Source organism: Patagioenas fasciata, chromosome 4 (genome assembly GCF_037038585.1).
Source record: "Patagioenas fasciata isolate bPatFas1 chromosome 4, bPatFas1.hap1, whole genome shotgun sequence".
NCBI lineage: Eukaryota > Metazoa > Chordata > Aves > Columbiformes > Columbidae > Patagioenas > Patagioenas fasciata.
The window spans coordinates 4,037,854-4,060,327 of NC_092523.1; the positions used below are offsets into that span (position 1 = coordinate 4,037,854).

General features: G+C 44.4%; 2 protein-coding genes across 4 annotated transcripts in view; one reads left to right on the forward strand and one right to left on the reverse strand.

The window, feature by feature from the left end:
- Positions 1-22,474, forward strand: part of MAVS (mitochondrial antiviral signaling protein) — a 670,207-nt gene that overhangs the window by 221,474 nt on the left and 426,259 nt on the right. The window lies entirely within an intron of this gene.
- ADRA1D (adrenoceptor alpha 1D) overlaps positions 8,027-22,474 on the reverse strand; it is a 50,023-nt gene continuing 35,575 nt past the window's right edge. The window contains exons 2-3 of one of the 3 annotated variants that reach the window (XR_011739107.1): positions 9,043-12,614; positions 8,027-8,901 (exon numbers count right to left, since the gene is read on the reverse strand). Coding sequence is in view for 2 of the 3 variants with exons in the window: in XM_065837538.2 (XP_065693610.1) it covers positions 12,046-12,614 (569 nt within the window). In the remaining variant the exon portion in view is untranslated. Of the gene's footprint in view, positions 12,615-22,474 lie in introns of all 3 variants that reach the window. The other 2 variants (XM_065837538.2, XM_065837537.2) reach the window with 2 other exon arrangements.

A 22,474-nucleotide genomic window follows, 5' to 3' on the forward strand; every position in this document is an offset into this window, starting at 1 on the left:
ACAGAACAGAAAAGAAGCAAAAAAGTGTCATTTAACAGTCATTTCTCACAGTGGAAGAAGGCTATTAGAAATTTTCCTAAGGCGGTTCTGGGTCTGATAATACTCCCTGTATTCCAAAAATATCTGGGACAAGATGTAAATAGGTTGGTGACAGTTTGCTGACAATCCTTCATTATTCAGGGTAGTCAACGCTAATGCTAAATGTGAATATTTGTGGAAGAGATGTCATGATGTTGGATTAGCAGGTGGTGGATTTAATACTGATGAATGGAAAATAATGTAGATGAGGAAAGAACTATGCATAGGTGGTCGTGCACTCAAAAGTAGTCATTAACATTCAGGAAAGAGATGATGAATCTTTACAAATAGCTGAAATGGGAACCTCAGCTCTGTGCTCAACGGTGGCGAAAAGGCTGATAAAATGTTTGTAATAATGGAGAATAAAGAAAAGTATCATTATGCCATGTGAATGATGGCGTTATTCAGTTAATTATATCCCTGGTGGGACCACAAATGAAACAGGTTAACTTTGGCCACATACTCACAGAAAGGATACAATAGACCTAGAAAAAGTCAAGTGAAGGAGAGGAATTAAGAGGTCTGGGAAAACTTCATGTTCAGGCAGGTTAAATAGGATAGGACTCCTTCACTGGGAAGGAGATGGTGAGGATGGACATGGTGGTCTATAAACTGTGAATTAATTATACCCATCTACAGATAACAGAGAGGGGACATTTATCTCATGTCAGAGTTCAAAAGGAGAAAGCACTGAGCAGATCATCTGCAACAGGCAGAAGTTGTTGCCACAGGGTAGACTGGAGGTTGAAAGTAGACGTGGGATAAAAAGGGGCTTAGAAAAATTCACTGATGTGGTCCATTGGTGACCAACCACTTTACTTGCCCTGGGTGTCAAAAACCAATTCCTTGGCTTAAAGAGAGGGCAGAGGGATTCAGAGTCCTCTCAGGCTGTCAGTCAGGTTCCTTTGTCTGCTAAGAAATCCCCACAAAATAAACACCTAAATGAAAACAGTGAAGAAAAAAGTAGCTTGCATGGCCATTTTCCACCAGCTAAATATAGGCGCTGGATGAAAAAAATGTAATGCAAAGAAAATAGATGCTAAAAATAAAGTAAGAAAGAAACAAGTTACTGAGGAAGAGGAGAAGTTTTTACCCAAATCCCTTTGGTTCAGCAGCAGATGCCTCAGCACGGTGTATTTTCTCCTTTCAGCAAAACAGGTTCAATCTTCGAGCAATATGTTAAGCTCAGCAAGGCTTGCCAATTCAGGCAGAAAACCACTTATTTTTAAGGCCAGCCAGCATATTTTGGTAATTTAGCTTGGCCTCCTGTATAAGGAGGGCAGGAGAGCAACTTTTTACATCAAGCCCATTACTTCTCCCTGAGTCAGAGCCTGCATTATAGAATAATTTTCTCTTTTCTTCTCTCCCAAGTTTTGCTTTCCAAGAACCTCTCACATCTTCGAGAAAATTTGTTCCAGTTGTTAATTACTCCCTGTGCTTGCTATGTTTTTAATCTTAATTTCCCTAAGCTCAGCTGCCTGTTGGTGGATTTACTGGTCTTCTGCCTGTTGAATGAAACCATCCTGCTTATCCAGATCCCAAGGTCTCACTGCTGGAGATGTGGTCTGAAGAGAGGAGCTAGGCTAAAGCATGCGTGATTCTCAGGATTAACGCCGTGCCAGAGGAAGAATGATCATGTAGAGGATAATAAAAGCAAGTGGTGACTAGAAAGAAAAGCTAAACCAGCTCTACTGGTAAATTAATCAGCAGGGGGCTGTTTATTCCTTTTAACAGGCTGTTTGTTAGCGTGGTGCCTTGCTCAGTTTGAGAAGCTGGAGGTGGGGTTAATACCAATAGTGCGATCAGCAATAGGTGGCCAATGGACAAAACTTGATAAAACACCTTTTTTCTACTTCTCCAGGGTAGATTATGGGGGAGAACATATGGAACAGTATAGAATATGGAATAATATAGCTTATAAGAACCCCAAAAGGCTTAGATTGCCCGATCACCTGCATTAGGACACATTCTGTCTAAAATGCTACCTAAGACAAATATTTGTTTGAACTCTAGTGATGGAGAATTCACATCCTTCCTGGGCAACTGATTTCAGTAATGGAATATTAGGAAACTCATTATTGATTTCTGTGTCACCCACATGGTGGTCCAGGAGCTGCACTCAACGTGATGACCTCTGGGTCTGGGTATGAAGTTGACCACAGACAGACAAGTCCTTTTGCCAAAAGAATTTTAAAAAGTATTTGAAGGATAATATCTATACATATTTATATGTGCATCTCTGCCTATCTGTGCAGCCATGTCTTTTTATACACATATATTAATATATATGTCTATATAAAAAACATATTTATACACTGGCAAAACCCCCATACTCTAAAGCTTTGAGAAGCAACCTTTAAACTCAAAAGCTTAAAACAGGTTACAAATGAGAGTGCCACAGAAATCAAAGTTAAATTGGATTTGTACTCTGAATCATCTGCTTAAAGACTGTAGTAATAAACATACATAAAACAAAGGCAGCTTGCCCACAGATTAGCATTATGGCTGTCAGTAGCAAGCCTTTTAAACCCAGACAAAGTACCTTGCTGTGATAAAAACAGGGTTACCATCACAGATGGATGGAATTAATCTCACTCGAAAGAGAAGCAGCAATATGTTTTATTATGGTAAAATAATAATTTGACCGAACTCAATGAATTAGATGGGCTTTAACAAAGCTTAACAGGTGTTTACTAAGGTTCAGTAAGTTTGATGGCAAGGTTCTGCTTATTACTTACTTCATGGAAGATGCATACAAAGGAAAATTGAGTCAGAATTATTCACACGTAGACTGGAGATGCAAAAGGGTGAGGAAGGGTCTCCCACTGAGTTACAAGGTTCAGAGTGGACGTTTTTGCTTTCTAATCTCCTTAGAGACATAGGTGTGGCTAGGTCCAAACTTAATCCCAGACTTGGTCAATGGTTTATGACTAATGGAATTATCTAGACAAAATTTATAATAATTAATACTGAGTGACTACATGGATTGGTAATGTTTCATTAGTACCAATTCAGCATGCAATCAAACTTACCAGGGCAAAATCAAAGTTACCATACTATAAGGTGTGATATTGGTTGGTTACCAAAGATCTACCGTTGGTAAAAGGTCTCTCTGCCTCGAGGAGCAACCTTGAGAGGTGACCCAACTCAAGTGGAGATCACCTCTATGGAGCCATGCAAGGAGAGCTCCAAGAAGGCTCACCCAGGATCTGATATTTATGGAATAAAGTGGTTGGCTTGTAGTCAAATCACATGCTATGGAAAGGTGGGCATGAGACTCCTTGTACCTACAGCTTTCTTTATTCCTTGATAAATGTGACTTTGTCTTCTAACTGTGCCACCTGAAGCCTTCTGGTCACAGGCAGTGCTGGTCTTTGGGACCTTCTCTTTCCAAAACCACCCTTTTGCCACAATAGAACTCAGTTTTCTGATCCATGTTTTATTCTATCAGGCTTTACAACAACCACAGATCTGCTAGGAGAAGCAGTGGGATTTGAACAAGAAATGATGTATCTCTGAGTAGAGCTGCTGCTACTTAATTGTGGTCAGATTTCAATGAGATTTCAAAATCAACTATAGCCTTTAGGTAGATTTTTTTTTCCCACCCAGAAAAAAGCAGTTGTAGAAGAGAGAAGAGGAGCTGGAATGGGCCTTGATTTTTTGCGAAATACCCAAATATATTCTCTAAGGTCTAAGTGAGATTGTTAGCACTGGTCAGATGGACCTATTATAGGCAGAGCTCCTGCCTTGCTTCAGTCTTTTTGAAGGTAAAGAAGAGAAGTGCAGGAAGTTCAGCAATTTCCGAACTATGTGAAATGTCCTGCTTGAGGCTTTTTTGAAAATTAAATTGGAGAGCTGGGCATAATAAATGCAAAATAATCTTTCCAAAAAATGCATTAAAAATATTTTTGATGTCTGCATCCTACTCTTCAAACCACAAGACATCTTTTATCCACCAATATTGCACATGGGAAAACTGTAAAGTCAGTTAAGTTTGGTTTATGGAACTGAACAGAACTAAACATTTTGTTATAAACCTGTCTTTTCTGGCCTCAGGGGACTTCAAGATAGGTTACCATCTCGGACTACTTGTCCTCCCCACGCCCTTGGCAGGACTGTCTCCCAAGATGCCATAGGGACCGGGTGGTGAGGTCCATCCTGTAAATCAAGTGTTGATCTGACTTTAGATGATATGTTAAACCACGGTAATTACTCTGTTCTCTGGGGAAAAAGTGGGCACCAGAACTTCAATTTCTGCCTGTTCTTTACCCAACATTTACTTTTCCTCCCACTTTACCAATCAGGTCCTCTGCCATGTTCCTGAGTCAATTTTGCACAACAGGCTTCATGTCCTGTTTACTGGCCATGTACAGATATCTTGGATAGCCTAGGATGCCTCAAATGGCATAAACCACCTGTATTCAGGCAAAAATACTTTCTAGATCTCCATGATGGAGTTTAAACATCTGGGTCATACATAGACACCTGATTTAAACATCTGACTCCTACATGGACACCTGATTGCAGTGGAGATGTCTTAATGTGTGAGCTGAATCCCAGTGAAGGTACTTAGGAAAAGCCAGCCGGCTTGTCAGTGACCTTAATGACACTATGCAGGATGTGTGTCTCCATGGAGGGACATTGGGAGACCTGAAAGCAGAAAAGAAACTTAAACCTTTCCACCAGATGGCTGAAGTTTCTTGAGAAATCTCCAGGCAGCTCCCCACCCCAGCTACAAACCTGTCCTTTGTGGAAAGATCTTAAAAGTCAACCTATTCAGGAGATGGTTTTCAATTTCTGAGCAGTGTTCAGTGATGGAAACTTCCTTCTGGGAACTGGCACACAGCAATAGCAAAATGGTGTGACCTTGTTGATCTAATGTGCATTGGTGACCAACCTTGAGCTTTCCGCATATTTTCTCATTTAGTCCACTGACAGAGGAATGAACGATATAACTGTGGCACTGATGGTATACCCAGCATCTTGCTGAAGGAGACATACAAATGGCTGGACCAGTTTGGAGCCTGGGTCCTTCTAGCTGAGCTTTCTGTTCATGGAAAATTTGGGAGGGATAGAGGGAAAAAGCCTACAGTGAAATATCCTTTGAAATATTCTCCCAGCTGACAACAATCTTTGCCTCAGGGACTTAGCTCAGAGATTATATAAACATTTCCAACAGCCCTTGATGGACCTTTTTGTCATGAAGTCACCTAATTGCTATTCTAACCCCTATAGACTTTTGGCAGATGCAATATCTCACGGTGATGAGCTCCACCATTTATGTATGTGCCACGTGAAGAATGACATCGCTTTGTTCATTTTCATAATTTGGTTTGATATCATTTAGTTCTTCTATTATGAGAAGCAGTGAACAATCATCCACTATTCGTCTTCTCCCTGACACTCTGTATTTTATACGCCTCCATTATGTTCTTTGTTGGTCTTCTCTATTTTCCAGGAAAGGGCCCTTTGATTTAATTTTTCTTTGGATGAAAAACATCCTGTATCTTCGGTCATCTTTGTCAACCTCTTTGGAACCCTTTCTAAGTCTATTCTATCCTTTCTCAGCTGAGCTAATCAGAAAAGCCGACAGCAGTCAAATTGCAGGTACATCATAGATTTATTCAGAGATGCAAAGACATTTTCAAGGTTATTCTCCATCTCTTTTCCAAAATTCCCTATCATGCAGTTTTTTTTCTGTTACTGCTGTCAAGTATTGATCCAATGCTTTCATATTATATCTCCTTTTGATTTTCCCTTTGCCTTTCCTGTCTCAGGTATCCATCACGTATTTATGTCTCACATATCTGGACATCTGATCCTCCACAAAGTCTCAGCTGCATTTTTGTTAAATTCTTGCAAGTTCTGTGCTGTCCCTGGCAGGTTTTCCAGGTGAAGTTCCCATCTTGCAATGTGTCACTCTTGGGGTTTGCAGAAAACCCCATGAGGGGGTGTTGGGACAGGACCACCTGGGTTTGACCATCAGTGTAGCAACCCTGGGGTGAATGCTTCCTAGATGGGGTCAGGGCAATGGAGCTGTAGGACTTAAATAGGTAAAACAGCTGGGCAGGATAGAGAAAAGAAAGCACTGGCTTTATACGGAGAGATGACTTGTCGACTGTGAGGTCACCCAGGTCCAAAGAAAGCAACTGGAGAAAGCAAAGAGAGACTGAGATGAAGTGAGATAACATGACATGACATGATGTGACATGATGAGATGAGAAAGCAGAAGCTGCCTAGGAATTTCCAAACATCCCCCAAAATAGGGATACAGAAACAGAATAATCAAATTTATACAGGTGCTACCAACGTCCTTTGCTTTCTAAAGGAGTGGTTGGCTTTTTGCTGTCTCTGGGCTGTCTTCTTTAGATACCAAAACAGCACTGGGAGTTGTACAGGTCACACACAATCTCCTCAGACATATGGTGTGAATTTTGGGGTTGTCCTGTGCAGGGACATGAGTTGGACTCGATGATCCTTGTGGGTCCCTTCCAACTCAGGACATTCTATGATTCGATGATCCCTGTGAGGCTGCATTAGTAGATGTATCTGCTGTGAGATGAGATTGTTGAGCCAGACCAACATCACCCCCAGCTCTGACAGATACCAGGACTGTGTAGCCCTGGTCCCTGACACTGTCTGCATAGCTCAGGCCACACAAGGTTCTCAGTGGGTTAAACTTGGGGCAATGAAGGATGACAAAAGCAACATGCCCAGCATTGCCTTGTGGTTCCGAAGGCTCATTCAGTCCCTGTGACCATGGCAAGGGTCTTCCTTATCACACCCTTGGAGAAAGTCAACAGCAAAGCACTTAATACTTTCCTCCTGGCGCCTGAGCAGGGCAGCACCCTGGCTTGACAGTCACACAGAAGGGAAACAAGTCCCTTTGAAAATAAAATATGAGCACTCTCAGTCAAGAGCATCCTTTGCTGTGGGTTCACCATGGGACACAGCAACCATCCTCCTTCCTCATCATCAGTCGGACTCAACCACACACGAGCATCGGCAAGATGTACAGCGAAGTCATGAAGTCGTGAAATCACGTCAGTTCTCCCCTGAAGCTGTTGAGTTGCATTTGGTGCTGCTCGCTTTGTCTCTGCATGGAGCAATCCTGGAAGGACAGAGGGTCTTGGGCTGTGTTTAGTCATTTGCACTGTAAAGAAATCATAGAATCATCTTGGTTGGAAGAAACCCTGTTCTTCTGGAAAAAAATATTTCTGGAATACTTGTTGGATGATTTCAGGGCTCTCTTTGTCCCATCACCACATTTCAGACTCTGCTATGTGATGTTGCTTTATCATCCTGGAGGTAGGACAGCTATTTTGTCCTTTTTTTGTTGTTTTCCTCTTTGGGGTCTCCAGCTCAGAGTCCTTCCCATGGCACCCAGCCCTGAGACACCAGTACCCACTATCTAGAGGTGCCATCATGCTGCATTTTGCGAAATGGAATACCTGAAGTTAGAGGAGAGCATAAGAAATGCTATTTCCACTTCACTACAGGTAGTGTTTTTGTGGGTGTCACTGGAATTTTAACTTTAGAAGAAAAATCAGAATTTTCTAGAGAAATTTTCAATAAGCTGAAATTTTAGTTTTTGTTAAAAATCCCTACTCTGATGGAAATTCTTTCACCAGACCTTATTCCTAACCACCAACTACACAACATCCCTCCCTCCCCTGCCCTCCATGGATCATGGCTGCATTCAGATTGCTCTTGCTCCAGGGGGCATCTTGAAGAAGACACAGCTAATGCAACCCTGTTGTCCTTGCACGGCACAAAGCTGAGGGAGTTGTCTTCAGACTGTTTTTTGTCATAAATTCTTGCATTTGGGAGCAATTATCCTTGTGAAATTATGAAAAAGTATATGGAAGAAAACAACTGGATAATTTGCAGGGTCTTTTCCTCCCTCCCTCATCCCTTACACTCCCTGTTTTAAAACCACACACAACAATTTATAGCGATGTTTTAGACAGGTTTGTGCATGTATTTGGTACAAACAAACAAAAATATGTGCATTCTGTTTCATAGAGCTTACACCAATCCGACAGAACTCGAATCACAAAACAGAAATACTCCGGCTAATAAATACATCTGGGGATGAAAAATAAACATCTATACATAAAAAATTTCAATGTCTGCTAAAGAAAATGTACACTTATATACACACTGTAAACAATAGTAATGCAACCCAACTGCAATCCAGCTCAGGCTGACAGAGACCTTCCTTCTCTCTTAATTAGGACTTGTGAGAGTTGACTGATGTCAAAGCTGCTGTTCACCATCCTGCACTGGAAGCAGCAAAGTCTGATGGTGCAATAGTGAAACAAAGTCAGTGCAAAGAGCTGAGAGATGCTGCTTAACCAAAGTATGTGTGCTCTGGAGAATGGTCTGATTGGCAAATTTGGAGAAAGGGGACCATATCCTTGGCTGGTCACACCATTGTGGGTCTAGAGAAGTCATTTGGATCAGATCAAATTTATCTCCTGAAGGTCTTGAGCTCATTTTTCCAGACTTGGGAGAGCTTGGAGATTAAGGGCATCAAAGAGAAATGCAAAATTTTGGACACTCAGGTTATATTTCATACAACATTATCCTTCCTCCCCTGACAGCAAACACATCCCTGTCCACTCTAAATGATGCTCTACAGGTAGATCTTCAGAGACCAGGACTGGCATTGCCTCTTGTGATACAAGATGCTAAATGAAAGAGGGGCCCTCGCTTAGGTGAGAAGCAAATATTTTGCCTGAATACAGCACAGCAGAGCTCAAGACTTCCCTCCATCCCCTTCTAGGGTATTTCTCAGGGTCTGATGAATCACAGGTGCAGCTGCAATGGAGGAAAGTAAATGAGTCAGAATTCAGGAATTTCTCTGTATGCATATGTGTGCTTAAATAGACTTTATCCTAACTTTCTCCCCACAGGTCTGTAAAGAATTGAGATAGAGAGGCAGTAAATCTGCACACTAACCTTTTTTTCCCTTCTGGATCCTTTCAAGGGGCTGGAGGCTGTAAATGTTTCAAAATTGGAATAAAAGAAGATGTATAGATTTAGTTTAGGTATAAGGAAGAAACTCTTCATCATGAGGGTGGTGGGACACAGGAACAGGTTGCTTGAAGAATTTCTGGATGCCCCATCCCTGGAAGTGTTCAAGGCCAGGTTGGACAAGGTTTTGAGAAACCTGGTCTAGTGGAAGGTGTCCCTGTCCATGGCAGAGAGTTGGAACTAAATGTTCTTCAAGACCCCTTCTAGTCCAAACCATTCTATGATCAGGGAAAAGTGTAAGCAATAATGTCTGCTCATTCATGGAAATAAACTGCTTGCCAGTAATTGCTAAAAGCCCCTGCAAAGTCTCTGTTTATAGGAGAATGTCTGCCATTTTGGAGATGACATTTATATAGATAAATGTAGTAAAATGTGTATTTGTATTTGCATGGTCGTGGATGCACACATTACCATGTGTTATGGGCCTCTGCCTGTGGAGAGTTATGAGATAAATCTACTCCTGAGCACCAGCGAACAATTAATGGCACATGTCCATCTCCCCCCTGGACTAGACTTTCACTTTTGATGTGTACAAGCTCATCCCAAACTGTGCCCCCTAATCGCTTAAATTATGCACTTGCATGTGTTAGACCTGCAAAGCAACATCACCATAACAGGGGCCAAAAATGCACAACTGGGTGCATTTAGACCCTTTGCCAGTGGCACGTGCGTACATGCATCCTGAGAGGTGGGTGGGATGAAGGAGTAGTAATACTTTCACCTTGACCTTCTGGACACCTTAGTTCTTCAGTGACTGCCCTCTCCCTGATGCCTTCTCTACTACGTCCCCAGTGCCATCAGTGTGCTCTCCCATCGGGATCACAAAACCACCCAGGAAACAAGTGGCAGCTGCAGTCCTTAAAATGACTTATTGTGTCACCCCATCATCATTGTAGGGTCTGACTTCCCTTCAAGGCCAAGAAATAGGGAAAAAAAGGATGCATTTCCCCATAGAGATTCCCATGGGGTATTGGACTCTTGCTTTGGTAGGGTTGAACTTCTAAGGCTGGCAATGTCTGGCTGATTTTGCAGGCAGTAATGAGACTGGGTTCAATGCAAGCACAATGCTACCCATGTGCCTTGGTGGGGTTTGCTGCTGGGAGAAAAATCTTTGGACAAAATCTGGAGGTCTTTGTGCAGTAATTCATCCAGTTCAGGGTCTTGCATTGGGTAAAAGACAGAAGGGTGTTAGGGGTGTTGAGATGGGACACAAATCGTGTCTCAGTATGCACGGTACAAAAAAAGTAAAAAGTAAGTACAACTTCTCTGTTTTGATTTCCTTTCAAGTAACTGAACAGTAGAAAGAAAGGTGACATTTTCTTTGCTGTGCCTAGGAGCCTTTAGTCTCCTTTGATTGCAGCTCTTTAGAGGACAAGTTGGATGTGCTGGAGGTACATTAATGAATGGCTCCTAATGGGTTTGAGGGACGGTGCTGATGTGGATGAGTTTCCATCCAACACATATTCAGTGTCACGTCTCCACCCCTCGATTTCTTGTTCCTGTTCTTCACTCACCCAGCTTGAGATACTGCATCTCAGATCCAGACTTTGCCTCTATCGTTTACATGTGTCCTGGATCTGCCCAGCGACTGATCTAATGATATCACTCTGTGTTTCATTCTCTGTCTGAACTTTGATAAACCAGTGTCTGAAAAACATGGCCAACCTCCCTGCAGTCCCCAGAGGAGGCCACAGTGCTCTCCTGAGGGGAGCTCACATTCTGGGGTGGTGAGAAGGGGAAAAAAACCCCTTATTGTCATTGCTTTACTATGCTAGCAGACATAACCAAGGACAATTGTTTATAGCTACCAAAGATTTTGATGTATCAGGTGTGTGGAAAACCACCTGGGAGAAGAGTTCTGGGCATGACCCTGACTGGGGAGCAGATCCATCTGCATGAAGGGGTTCCAACTGAACCTCACATTGGTTTTAGCTTTGACTCTGTGGGTAGTAGAAATGGGCCACCTTTCCTGAACCACAGCGGAAGTTGACTGTGGACCTGAGCAAAGCTCCTAGGATGCGTCTTTATTCCATGTTGTTTGAGAGAGACAACAAGAATGGGACAGAAAAGGCTGGGGATGACTGACACCAAAAGGATCTGTTTTCTCTATTGTAGAGGGTTGCACACTAGAGCAAGGTGGGTCGCGAGTGTTTCACTGGAAAGTGAAATGAGAAATGCATCACAGGTTGGAATTAAAGAAGAGAGACCTGCACACCCATTGGCATCAGCGTATACACCTGAACTGCTTCTCTGGCCTGAAACTGGGTTACATGGAAGGGCCAGAGCTGTGGTCACTGCAGACACGGTGGCTGAGAGCCAGGATCCCACCACCCTGCTTGGGAATACCGCAGTCTGCTCGCCCTCCAAAGCAAAGGCCTTGGCCGGAGGTCCCGTCCAGCCCTGTGGACCTACAAGCTCCCTACCCATTATCTGAAGGATAAGCTGCCAGTTACTACTCAGCAACATCCTTTCTGGGTGCTGCCTCTGGATGGAAACATGATCACATGGACTAAGGCAGGGTTGGCATCTTTCGGGGTTTGATCTTTCCGTTAGATTTTGCAGTGTTTTTAAGGCAAAGGAGACATGCTGGTTTCCCTTAATTGCACGGATTCTTCCAAAGTCAAAGATAACCATCCACTGGAGGAAACAACTCTTTTCACTGGGCCACATCCATATATCCACCCCACACCTTCCCCTCTTGCTGCAGCTCATTGAAATGGGATACGCCATTGGCTCTTTTTTGAGGAACCCATAATCCCGGAGAAGGGGCTGACCTCTGCATGGAGGATGCTTCTATAACCTTTGGACAACTGCATTTTATACCCAATTGCTGCTTCCAGTCTGCCTGACAGACCCACAGATGGTATCCCTTCATGTTTCTGCTAGATGATACCTCTAAAGAAACCATTGACAGCTGTCCCAATGGCTTCAAATATCTGTTTCTCGCAGCCCGCAGCAGTCTGTTAAGTCATGGGTTTGATAGTCAATGGTTTCCACGAAGTCATGAGGGATCCCGATAGAAACAGACTCCACCTCTGTTTTGTAGGTGGCTGTTGCCCCCCCTTTGCTGGAACCACCCCGGATTTTATTAGAAAGGCTGTTCATCTTCTCCTTCAGCTGGGTGGATGCTGGTTTCTGGAAAGGAGTGAGCATTTTCCAGCCCTTGAAGCTGAGTGTTCGCCTCTTACTGGCCCTCTCCTGCAAGGAGGAGTTAAATATGAACGAGCTGTTCAGGGTGTTAATCCTGGGCCTCAGATCTGTCTCAGAGTCTTGCATCGAGCTGTTCACAGAGGCCCCTCGCCAGTGGTGGTCGTAGACACGCCAGATGGGCCGTCTTCTCCGGTGGCATTGGCACTTGAGCAGCCTGATGAAAGCTCTCTTGAACTCTTTGCTGGAGCACGGGTAGATGATGGGGTTCACGCAGCTGTTGAAGTATCCCAGCCAGAAGATGACCTTGAAGACCATTTCAGAGGGCTTCAGAGATGGGAAGAAAGAACCTTGGAAGAGATTTAAAGAAATATGGTTAGAGGAAGGGGAAGGGTACGGCAGCACAGGGTAGCAAGGGTGATGGTTGGCTCAGTCTGAAAAAGGTGATACCTGCAGAAAGGTGTGATTCTGTTATCAGGTCCTCGGCTAGCAATGTCACTGCCACCAGAGTGAAGATCTGGCCACTGCAGGACTGCAAGGCATCAACCCTAAAGTGATAATGATGGATAATACCGTGTCTTTGGCAGGAACCTCATACTCCACTGCAAAAGGGTTACCAGAACCCTCAAATACAGCCGTGAGCCATCAAGTCAAGCCCTTACAGCTTGGAGGGAGGCTGTTAATTTTTGTAGCTGCTACATGAGCATGAGGGCTTGGGGGTTGGAGGATTTTTCTCACACATGTCTCCAGACCACCATCCATCTAAACCCTTGAAGTCCAGCATGCACTTCAGAGGAGAAAATCCTGGTGCAGGATCCAACAGCCACATGGCCAAACCTGTTTTGCTCACTGTGGTTTCAACCACCCTGCTCTGAATTGATGCAGGACACTCGCACCTAAGAGTTATCTTCCACACCTGGGGACCTGTCTGCTTCCTGAGATCCTGTAGCGGGGTTGAGGGCATCATTTTGGGGAACAGGTTCAGTGGTCCCCATGCCTCCCTGGTTTATCAGCCAAGGCAGCCAGGTCCTGTCCCATTCCAGATCAGATGGAGGAAACTGTTGCTTGGATGTTCTGCAGGGATCGGTTCTTGGTGCCTACCTCTTCCTACGTGGTCCATTGCACAGTTCACCACTGAGACGTAAAAGGATGGATACAACCCTGTCACCTGCACTGATGGAAGAGCAACACCCCTTCACCTCCTACGCTCATGTATTTTGTGTTATCAGTGTTACACACCCGCTGTTCAGATTTTGCGGTGATGCTAATGTGGACTCTTAAAGTGGGCTCAGATAATATCCACCACTCCAAGCTTGTATCTGCTGCTTGAAAAAGCTCTTTTGTCCACCCCAACCCTATTTATGCTTTTGTGCTGGAGATTCCCAGTGTTTTTCTTGGTGAAAAAGCTGGAGATTTTTTTTTTTCAGCCAGAAGATGTCAGTGTTGCACCCACATGGCCCTATCACTTCTCCTTCCCGGCTCGGATCCGAAATAACTTTCTGACTCAGCCTTAATTTCTTTTAATTTTAGCTCTGGATGACAAATCCTGCCGCCATGTGACTGAGTGCTAATTTGTATTTTAGTAAATAACATTAGCTCTGGATATCATTATTATTTTCCCTGTGCTCAAAAGCCTGGTGTCAAAACAGTAAAACAGGTGCCAGGAGACAGAAATTTGGGACTGACAATACATAAAAGCTTTGCAAGCTGTTTGCTGGAGGAAAAAACCATCAACCAGGAAACCCAGAACACTGGTTCCAGCAAAGTTGCTTACACTCATCCCTAAAAAGTGCAGAAGTTACAGCCAGACTCAGCATTAGGTATGTGGGCTACTCCATCACTGGCATGTGGGAAAAAGAGACAGATCTCAGCATTTTCTGATGGTTAGGGAGGGAAAGCAGAGATGCAGCTGTGCAATTTAAATATCTGCCGAAGGCCAACCCAAGTCTTAGGGCTGGAGTACACGCTGGCTGTCAACACGTGCTGAAGGAGGCATTGAATGGGGACAGTAAGGTCTCCGTGCTGGAAAGACCTGGGCCTTTCATGGAAATGAGTGGTATTTGCAGTTTAATGAGCAGCCGCTGGTGTCATAGCCTGTGGTTTTGAACAGAGCAATAACACGGGGGTTGGGTTTTGTAGAAGGAATGGCTTCTCCTTAGTTGTTTTTGATTAAAAGGGTGAGGCACTGAACAGGATGCCCAGGGAAGTTGTGGATGCCTCATCCCTGGAAGTGGTCAAGGCCAGGTTGGATGAGGCTTTGAGCAACCTGATCTAGTGGAAGATGTCCCTGCCCATCGCATGGGGGGTTGGAATTAGATGATCTTTACAGTCCCTGTCAGCTCAAACCATTCTGTAATCCTATGATTCTGTGATTCTTTCTGGGACAGCGGTGAACTTCGTAGGTTGCTTATAGGCTGCTTGAATCACCACATCCATTTCTAACCACAGCAGAAACACCACCCCCAAATGTTTAGCCAGGAGCTTCTAAACATCTCAGTGGTGCTGGGAGCCATCCCTCTTTGCATTGCATGTAGCGTCTCCTCTGTTCTTCATACAATGATGCCTTTGAGCCTTCCCCCTTTTCGCACTGCCCCCAACCCACCACCCTGGACTTACATACACCATCTGAAGTTTTGGGCAATGTGGACCAGCGGTGGCTTTCCAAGCCCAGCATCAATTTCTCTCCTCAGTATGAGGTTTTGGCAGTAGGGGGTGAGTCTGTGTTCCTGCCCAGGCTCCCCCTCTCTCCATCCTGCCCATGGACCAGCCTATACCTACAGCCCTGTCCTCTCTGCAAGGTGATCCCTGCTTTCAGCCCAAAGACATTGCGTTGTCCCAGCTTGACCCTGCCATAGCTTAGTGTGAGTGTTTGGGGCCATGTCAGGTGAAAGACTTCATTAAACATGTAATCTTGCTCATTCCCTGGCCAGGGAGAATTTTCATGCCTCAGTTTCCCCTCTGAAGAAAGAGGCCAATTACCATAAACTCTTTCACAGCGTTGCTGTGAACCCTGTTTGCGATGCGCAATGGGTTCTCAGAAGAGCTTTATGTAGCATTTTTTTAACTTTGAGAGGAAAAGAAAACGAAAAACTATGGTAACAAAGCAAATAAAAGAAGGGTCTCTTTAGAAATGAGGCTGATAATTACTGCTTGAGCCACGCTACTTAAGAGACTGGCGCTTTCTTAAACAGCCTGATGGCTGTTAAAATAATAACTTATATCTAGCGTTTAGCAGTTTATTGCACAACGTAGTTTCTGTACTACGTGCTTTGCCCTTTTCATCCAGATAAAAAATACAAATTGAAATGAAAAAAAAAAGCTATGAATTCTCTGAATTTCAACTTTGGCTGTGTTTCACTCGCTAGAACCTTGTGTATATCCGAAGACAAGGGGCTCATTACCATGCAAATAAGAGTGCCCCTTGGAAGAGACGTGTCCTGAGTACACCCATAGTTTCCTCATTTGATCGCACTGGGGTGAACAGAACTAGGCAGGGAGTCCCCAGAACAGGTCCTTGGCTGGTAACTTTGTACACACTGGAGCATCAGATTCTCTTGATAGGCACTGGGAGGCTGCACATAAGGAAGAGCTGCAGGGTCTTATTTAGGGAATGAGTAAAGAATGGAAGAAATTAGCTCCTGCTTTCATATGCATGAAAATGTAACAACATTTTGAGAGAGGGAGGTTTTTTGCACTAGGCTTTCTAACTGTTACTATATAGTTGTTGTACAGTTACTACGCTGTTACTATAGTCCTTTCAGTACTTAAAAGGGGCCTGTAAGAAAGATGGGGAGAGACTTTTGAGCAGGGCCTGTTGTGATAGAACAAGGGGTGATGGTTTTAAACTGAAGGAGGAGAGATTCAGGCTGGACATGAGGAAGAAATTGTTGTCCCTGATGGTGGTGAGAGCCTGGCCCAGGTTGTCCAGAGAGGTGGTGGATGAACCATCCCTGGAGACATCCCAGGCCAGGCTGGACGGGGCTCTGAGCAACCTGAGCTGGTGAAGATGTCCCTGCTCATGGCAGGGGTGGCACTGGGGAGCTGGGAAGGTCCCTTCCAACCCAAACTATACGATGATTCTATTCTATTCTATTCTATTCTATTCTATTCTATTCTATTCTATTCTATTCTATTCTATTCTATTCTGTTCTGTTCTGTTCTGTTCTGTTCTGTTCTGTTCTATTCTATTCTATTCTATTCTATTCTATTCTATTCTATTCTATTCTATTCTATTCTGCAGTATAGATGTTGTTAGGATGTGTGAAAGACATTACTAAGTAACGGACACTTGAAGAGCTCAGGAAACATACTCAGATATGTTCAATGTCCAGAAATAGAAAATGGGAGTAAAACATCCGGTAAAACAACAAAGAATTATGCACCAGCACTTTAGCCTGACATCTCAGTGTAAGAGCCCTTTATAATGATTTTCCCCCAAAAGCACCAAAGCCAAAACAGGACAATATCAAGGAAAGAACAAGGAGGCCAAATGTTCCAGTACTTGTATCACAATGCAAGTTTGTGAAGCCTGGTCATGTTTCAAAGCAGAGCTGTTCCTATTCACTCAAAATCAACCTGTTGGACACCTCTCTTGGGCATTCAACTCAACACAGCATGGCAAAGCTTGCTGTAGTTTCGAAAGGAGGAGGTGCTGTCACCCACCTTGGGGACATTCACTCACAGGGTGGTCTTGATGTGGTAAGCAGTGACACTGTGTGTGTCCTGGGATCCAAGAACCCCCTATTGTGCTGGAGCATCTGGGACCTCAGAGCCCTCACAGGGAGAAGACAAAGGAGATTTGGCTTGTCCATGGATCCTGGTTGTATCTCAGCGTAGGGTCGTCCCAGGTAGGGTTGGATGCAGAGCCTCATCCTTCATATTTCCTACTGTCTTGTTGAGAAGGATCTATGTTGGCTTATAGAGATCCTGCTGAGGATTTTGTCTTGTCTTCATAAATAAAGATTTTATAATAATACTGCTGAAGGTCTTGAAATTCCTTTCGGGGCTTTATTCCTTTCAGCATTTTATAAAAGGTCATTCTATATCTTGCAGAGTCTACATCCTAGTGATAGAGCTTGGTCAGATCAAGGACTGCAAGTCCTGTTTTAATCATAGAGAATTATCTTCAGGATCATTAAGAAATTAAGAGAGCTGCAGGTGACATCAGGAAAAGTTGTCCCCACCGTGCAGAGTGACTGAACTTGGTCTAAACATGATCTGAAGATTGAATTTCATTTTTTTCCGGTGTTGCAACATTGAGACAATAAGATACGTGCTCTGAAGTAAAAGCAAAAGAGTAATTTATTTGGTGTTCTTAAGGAATGTGTGTGTGTGTGAGTATTTGTGTGTGCAGCACATACATATTTGTTTGTATACTGTGTGTGTGACTATTTTTTCCTAGGTAATATCACCCTGCTTATATCTGGGGAAAAACCAGTTAAGTACACATACTGTGACATTCTGTGTTGGGTCGATAGTGGATGCAGTCTTCCCTTTACATATCCAAACACATATCCCATTTTGTTTTAGATGGTTTAAGCACAATCTCATGATCTTTCCTTGTCTGCACTTCTCCACCCTGCCCTCCCCATGACTCACTCGAAGGTGATATCACTGGATTGTTTGGAGAGCTGTTGGTCCCAGCGCTCAGGGCTCAGAAAAATAAAGCAAAACAAGAAAAAAGACAAATGCAAAAATGAAAATGGACCCAGTCCAACCTAAATTCTGGCCCCTGCTCCCAGTATGCAGCCAGAATCTGTGAGCAGGCTTGCTTTCTGCTGCACTTGGCAAGGGCATCTTTGTTTTAAAAGGTCCCTGCTTTACAGCATGTCCTGAATAGTCAACGGCAAAAAAGTGCTGCAGATGTAATAGCAGGTGGGAAAAACGAAGTGCCAAAGTTGTGCCCCAATGCCACCCCACCATGAATGGGAAATGTGAGGACCAGCAGGGTTGTTCACACTGACAAGGAGCCTTGCAGTTGTTTGATGTGAGCTTTGTAAGAAGAATGATCCTGGACCAAAATAGTGTATGAAGAATTGGACTTTGCGGGTGTTCGTGGAATGCCATGGGGAGGCTAAATAGTGAGCTATTGTTCACTGCCTTTTCCACAACAAGGGGCATTACTGGAGATGAAGAATGGTGGGTGGTAGGTTAAAAACAAAGAGGAGTAGATGGTTCACCTCACAGCATGTTGCTCAGCTGTGGATGTCCCTGGAGCAGGAGGTTGTGTATGCTAAAAAATTACTGGCCAAACTCATGGAATAGAAGAATTCTACCAAGGTGCAAACCACTCTGTTCCTGAGCTAGAAAACTCCAGAAATCAACATACAGGATTAGGTCTGTGGTGGGGACATGGGCCCTGTCATGAGAGTTTCTCCTGAATGTGACCTCACAGGTCAGGAGGGTTCTGAGGAGTCCCTTGGGATGTGTCAGAGCAGAAAGTCAAGAGAATCATAGAATCCTAGGCTTGAGTTGGATCATTGGGTTGAAAGGGACCTTCCCAGCTCCCCCAGTGCCACCCCTGCCATGAGCAGGGACATCTTCACCAGCTCAGGTTGCTCAGAGCCCCGTCCAGCCTGGCCTGGGATGTCTCCAGGGATGGTTCATCCACCACCTCTCTGCCCAACCTGGGCCAGGCTCTCACCACCCTCAGGGACAACAATTCCTTCCTCATGTTCAGCCCAAATCTCCCTCCTTTAGTTTAAAACCATCACCCCTTGTCCTATCACAACAGACCCTGCTGAAAAGTCTGTTCCCATCTTTCTTATCAGCCCCTTTTAAATATGGAAAGGCTGCAATAAGGTATTCCTGGAGCCTTCTCTTCTCCAGGTTGAAAATTGTCTGCTGGTTTAGAAGAAACCCTGACATAGGATGTACTATAACAGCTGAATCTCACTGTGGGTTCTCATGGCCAAAGAAACAGTCTTTATTTATTTTTTTTTTTTCCTATTGGCTCTCACAAAGCAAATTAATTAAATCTGGACTAAAAAAATAATGAGCTGCTATTTTCTACTCATTACCCAGCTTGCATCTTTCCTTGCCAGCTCCTTCTTGGGCTCTCATGATAGAAAACCTCCCTGATGTGGTTGCCAAGCTCTGGGAGAATGAGCTACATATCAGCAAGGATTTCTGCTTTTTGCATGACACTGGGAGCCTCAGCTTCTGATGAGTCGTTCTCAACCTTCTCCATCTGCTATTTACCACTTCTGCTGGGCATCTGTAGGCATTTCAGCGTCCCTAGAGGGTTAACACCTCCTTGCAGCTGGTGGTGTCTTAGAGTGATGGAGGAGTTCACTGCCCTCCTAGGACAAACCCAAGAGCTGCTTGGCGTGCGGAGGAGGACAACATGTTCACAGTGACTCCAGCATTTTCCCAGGGGGATGATGGCATGGGGATATCAAGTGGAATTCCTCAGGCCTGTGAGCCTTCCAGTTGACCCCATAAACGATGTCACAGATAAGCGACAGCTTCCGTCACGCCAATGAAAGCCCCGACGAGCTGCCTGCGTGTCTCTCTGCACATAGGCATGTCTGCTTGCTCCAACTTCTGCACCCTGATCTGGCTGAGAAGAAAAGCAGGAGAAGCCACCGCTCCCCTACCCATTTCTGACCTTCTAGGCAAACCTTGTCCCACGTTGATGGCTGGAGAAAGCCTCTTGGAGACCCTTTGGCCATGCCATGGTGGGGTGTGCATATCTGACACATGGTATCCTCATAGGAAGGGAGGGCAGCCTGCAGTGTGGTGGGGCTCAGGGAAGCATGGTGTAGGCTGGGGGTGGTGGGGAGGTTTCAAGAGTAGGAGAGATCAGCTTGGGGGTCTCAGAACTCTGAAAAACATGAATGCTCCCGAGCACGATCTCAAATTTAAACATTGAGCGTGGTTTGCCTGTCAGCAAGAGAAGGATAATGCAGCAGGCCCTTGTCCTGACAATTTGTTTAATTCACAGTGGCCAAACCTGTCTCCTAATCTCTAGGCAGTATGGTCCTTGTGATATCTCTGTAGATTTCCTCTAAATCACAGGACTTTGGCTGAAATTGCCCTCTGCTCCCTTCAAATCTCATATTGGTGCTTTTGTCAAAGCAACCCCATGATCTGGACCACTGATGGGAATCATTAATATGAGGATGTTTCCAAGTCATCAAATTTCCCCAAAATTTCGGGTATCTGCTACGAGTCATCTAACTGAATTTAGGTACCTGAGCAGGTCCCTAGGCTCCTCTTACAGTCAATGGTTTAGTCAGTAGACTCTGAGCAGAGGAGGGAGTGATCCCTCTTGTCCTAGAGTATGAAGTTGTACTGGGCAGATGGATCACACCAGTTCTCAGATATGGACCCAGACTCCTGTCTCATGGGTGTCCACAATATAGATCCAAGGTTACTCCTGTTGGATTTCACCCTTAATGTCATCAGTACCTGGTGGTCTTCTCCTCTCTTGGGAGGTGTTGCCCAAACTTCCCATACATCAATTTCTTTCCTGCGCAGGACAGGACTTCCATCACTGGAAGAATTTCACCAGTGAGCCTTCCACAGCGGTGAAGCATGACACAGTGAAGAGCCCCATGGGTACATCTACTTTGCTACCTAACAGAAAGCTAACAAACAATTTCAAGTTTGCGCACAGTGCTAAAATTTGCTTAACGTGGTCCTGCTAGACCTCTCCAGATAAATTTGGTTCAGGGAACAGTTCACTCCAGAGGCTGTTCCCAAAAGGCCATAAGGACTTCACTGTGCAGTCCTCCAACGTTGTCCCTGCAGGCTCTGCACCCTTAATTACCTCCATATGCCCTCATACCACATCACAGGACACACATCTGTTCAGACTGAAGATCAACTCTGGTGGGCTTCCACACAACACCCTCTGCTCTTCCAGAGATTCACAACTTCCACCAGAGAGTAATTATGTTGTAGGACCACTGGGGCACTGTATGGGGCCCAAGAGGGCTTTTGGCCAGGTACCATAAAGTATTTAGTGTGCTCTAGTCTGCTCTACAACCCTTGCTCTGGGGGCTTGAAACCATAATCTGGCTAAAAAATATAATAATTAATATATATATATATATATGTGTGTGTGCGTGTATTAGCAGTATAGGTGACCCCTAGTAGTTAGCTTGGCTCCTGAGCAAGTTCTAGCTGAACTTGTGATTTGCTGGATACTACTGGGAATATGTGTGACAGGGCCCAAACAAAGTTCAATGTGCCAAGTTATTTGGGAGGGCACTGACCCTTCATTTGGGGACACATAGCTGAAAGCAGCAGCACAAACCCCCCTCTGAAATCCAATACATTTATTGCATTTTCCTTCCAAGGTCCTAGATGTACCACAGTAACAAGATGCACAAAGCTGCATTGCATAAACTGCTTTCTATCTTTCACTATGGATTTATAAAGAAGAAAGTATTGCCCAAGATAATATAAGCAAAATCGATTTATCCCTAGGGATTGTGACCTGCCACTGCACAGAGGTTGATCTAAAGATGCATAGAGCTCTGGGTCTGTAGGAGGGTCAAGAAGGGATTATCTTGTTTTCCAGTTCCGTAGCTCTGTGGCATGATGACAAAACCATCCTTTTGAAGTATACGTGCCAGCAGGATGAGGACTGAGGATTTTCCCTGCTTCCTGATTTTAAGGGAAGCTCTGTAGACCCTGCTTGGGAAAGACTAGACAGAGGAAAGGAAGAGAGATTTTGAAATCACACCTGGACTTGGACACTGCAAGCCAAGTTCACTTTATAAAAAAGCTTTTAAAATGGTTAAGGCAATCCTTTCATGAGGGAATGAAGACCAGGACCAACTATCTCCTTTGCATGTTGTGGGAGGCAATGTTGGCCCATCAGCTTTCTCATGCCTGTGATGAAACCAGGACCTGGGATCTGAGGACATCAATCCACCTGGTGAGCTCATCATCATGAGTACTTTGCTTGCTCTGGGGTGAAGAGTGTGGATGGTTCAGTGTTGAAAAGGGACTGTACAGAGGGTAACCCCAAGCTTGATGTTAGATATTGTCCTCTCCACGCCCTGAAACCAAGCTGTCTCTCAACACAACCTCAACATTGCCCTGCCCAGGAGAAGCCTTTTCAACTCCTTGGTTCATCCTCCAAGAAGGGCTGGGGAGCAGATTCAGGGACACAGACAATGTTGAACATGGCAGGGTCAGCAGGAAGACGGACTTTGAAAATGGGCCACAAGATTAAAAAGAAGACAAAGATGAAAGC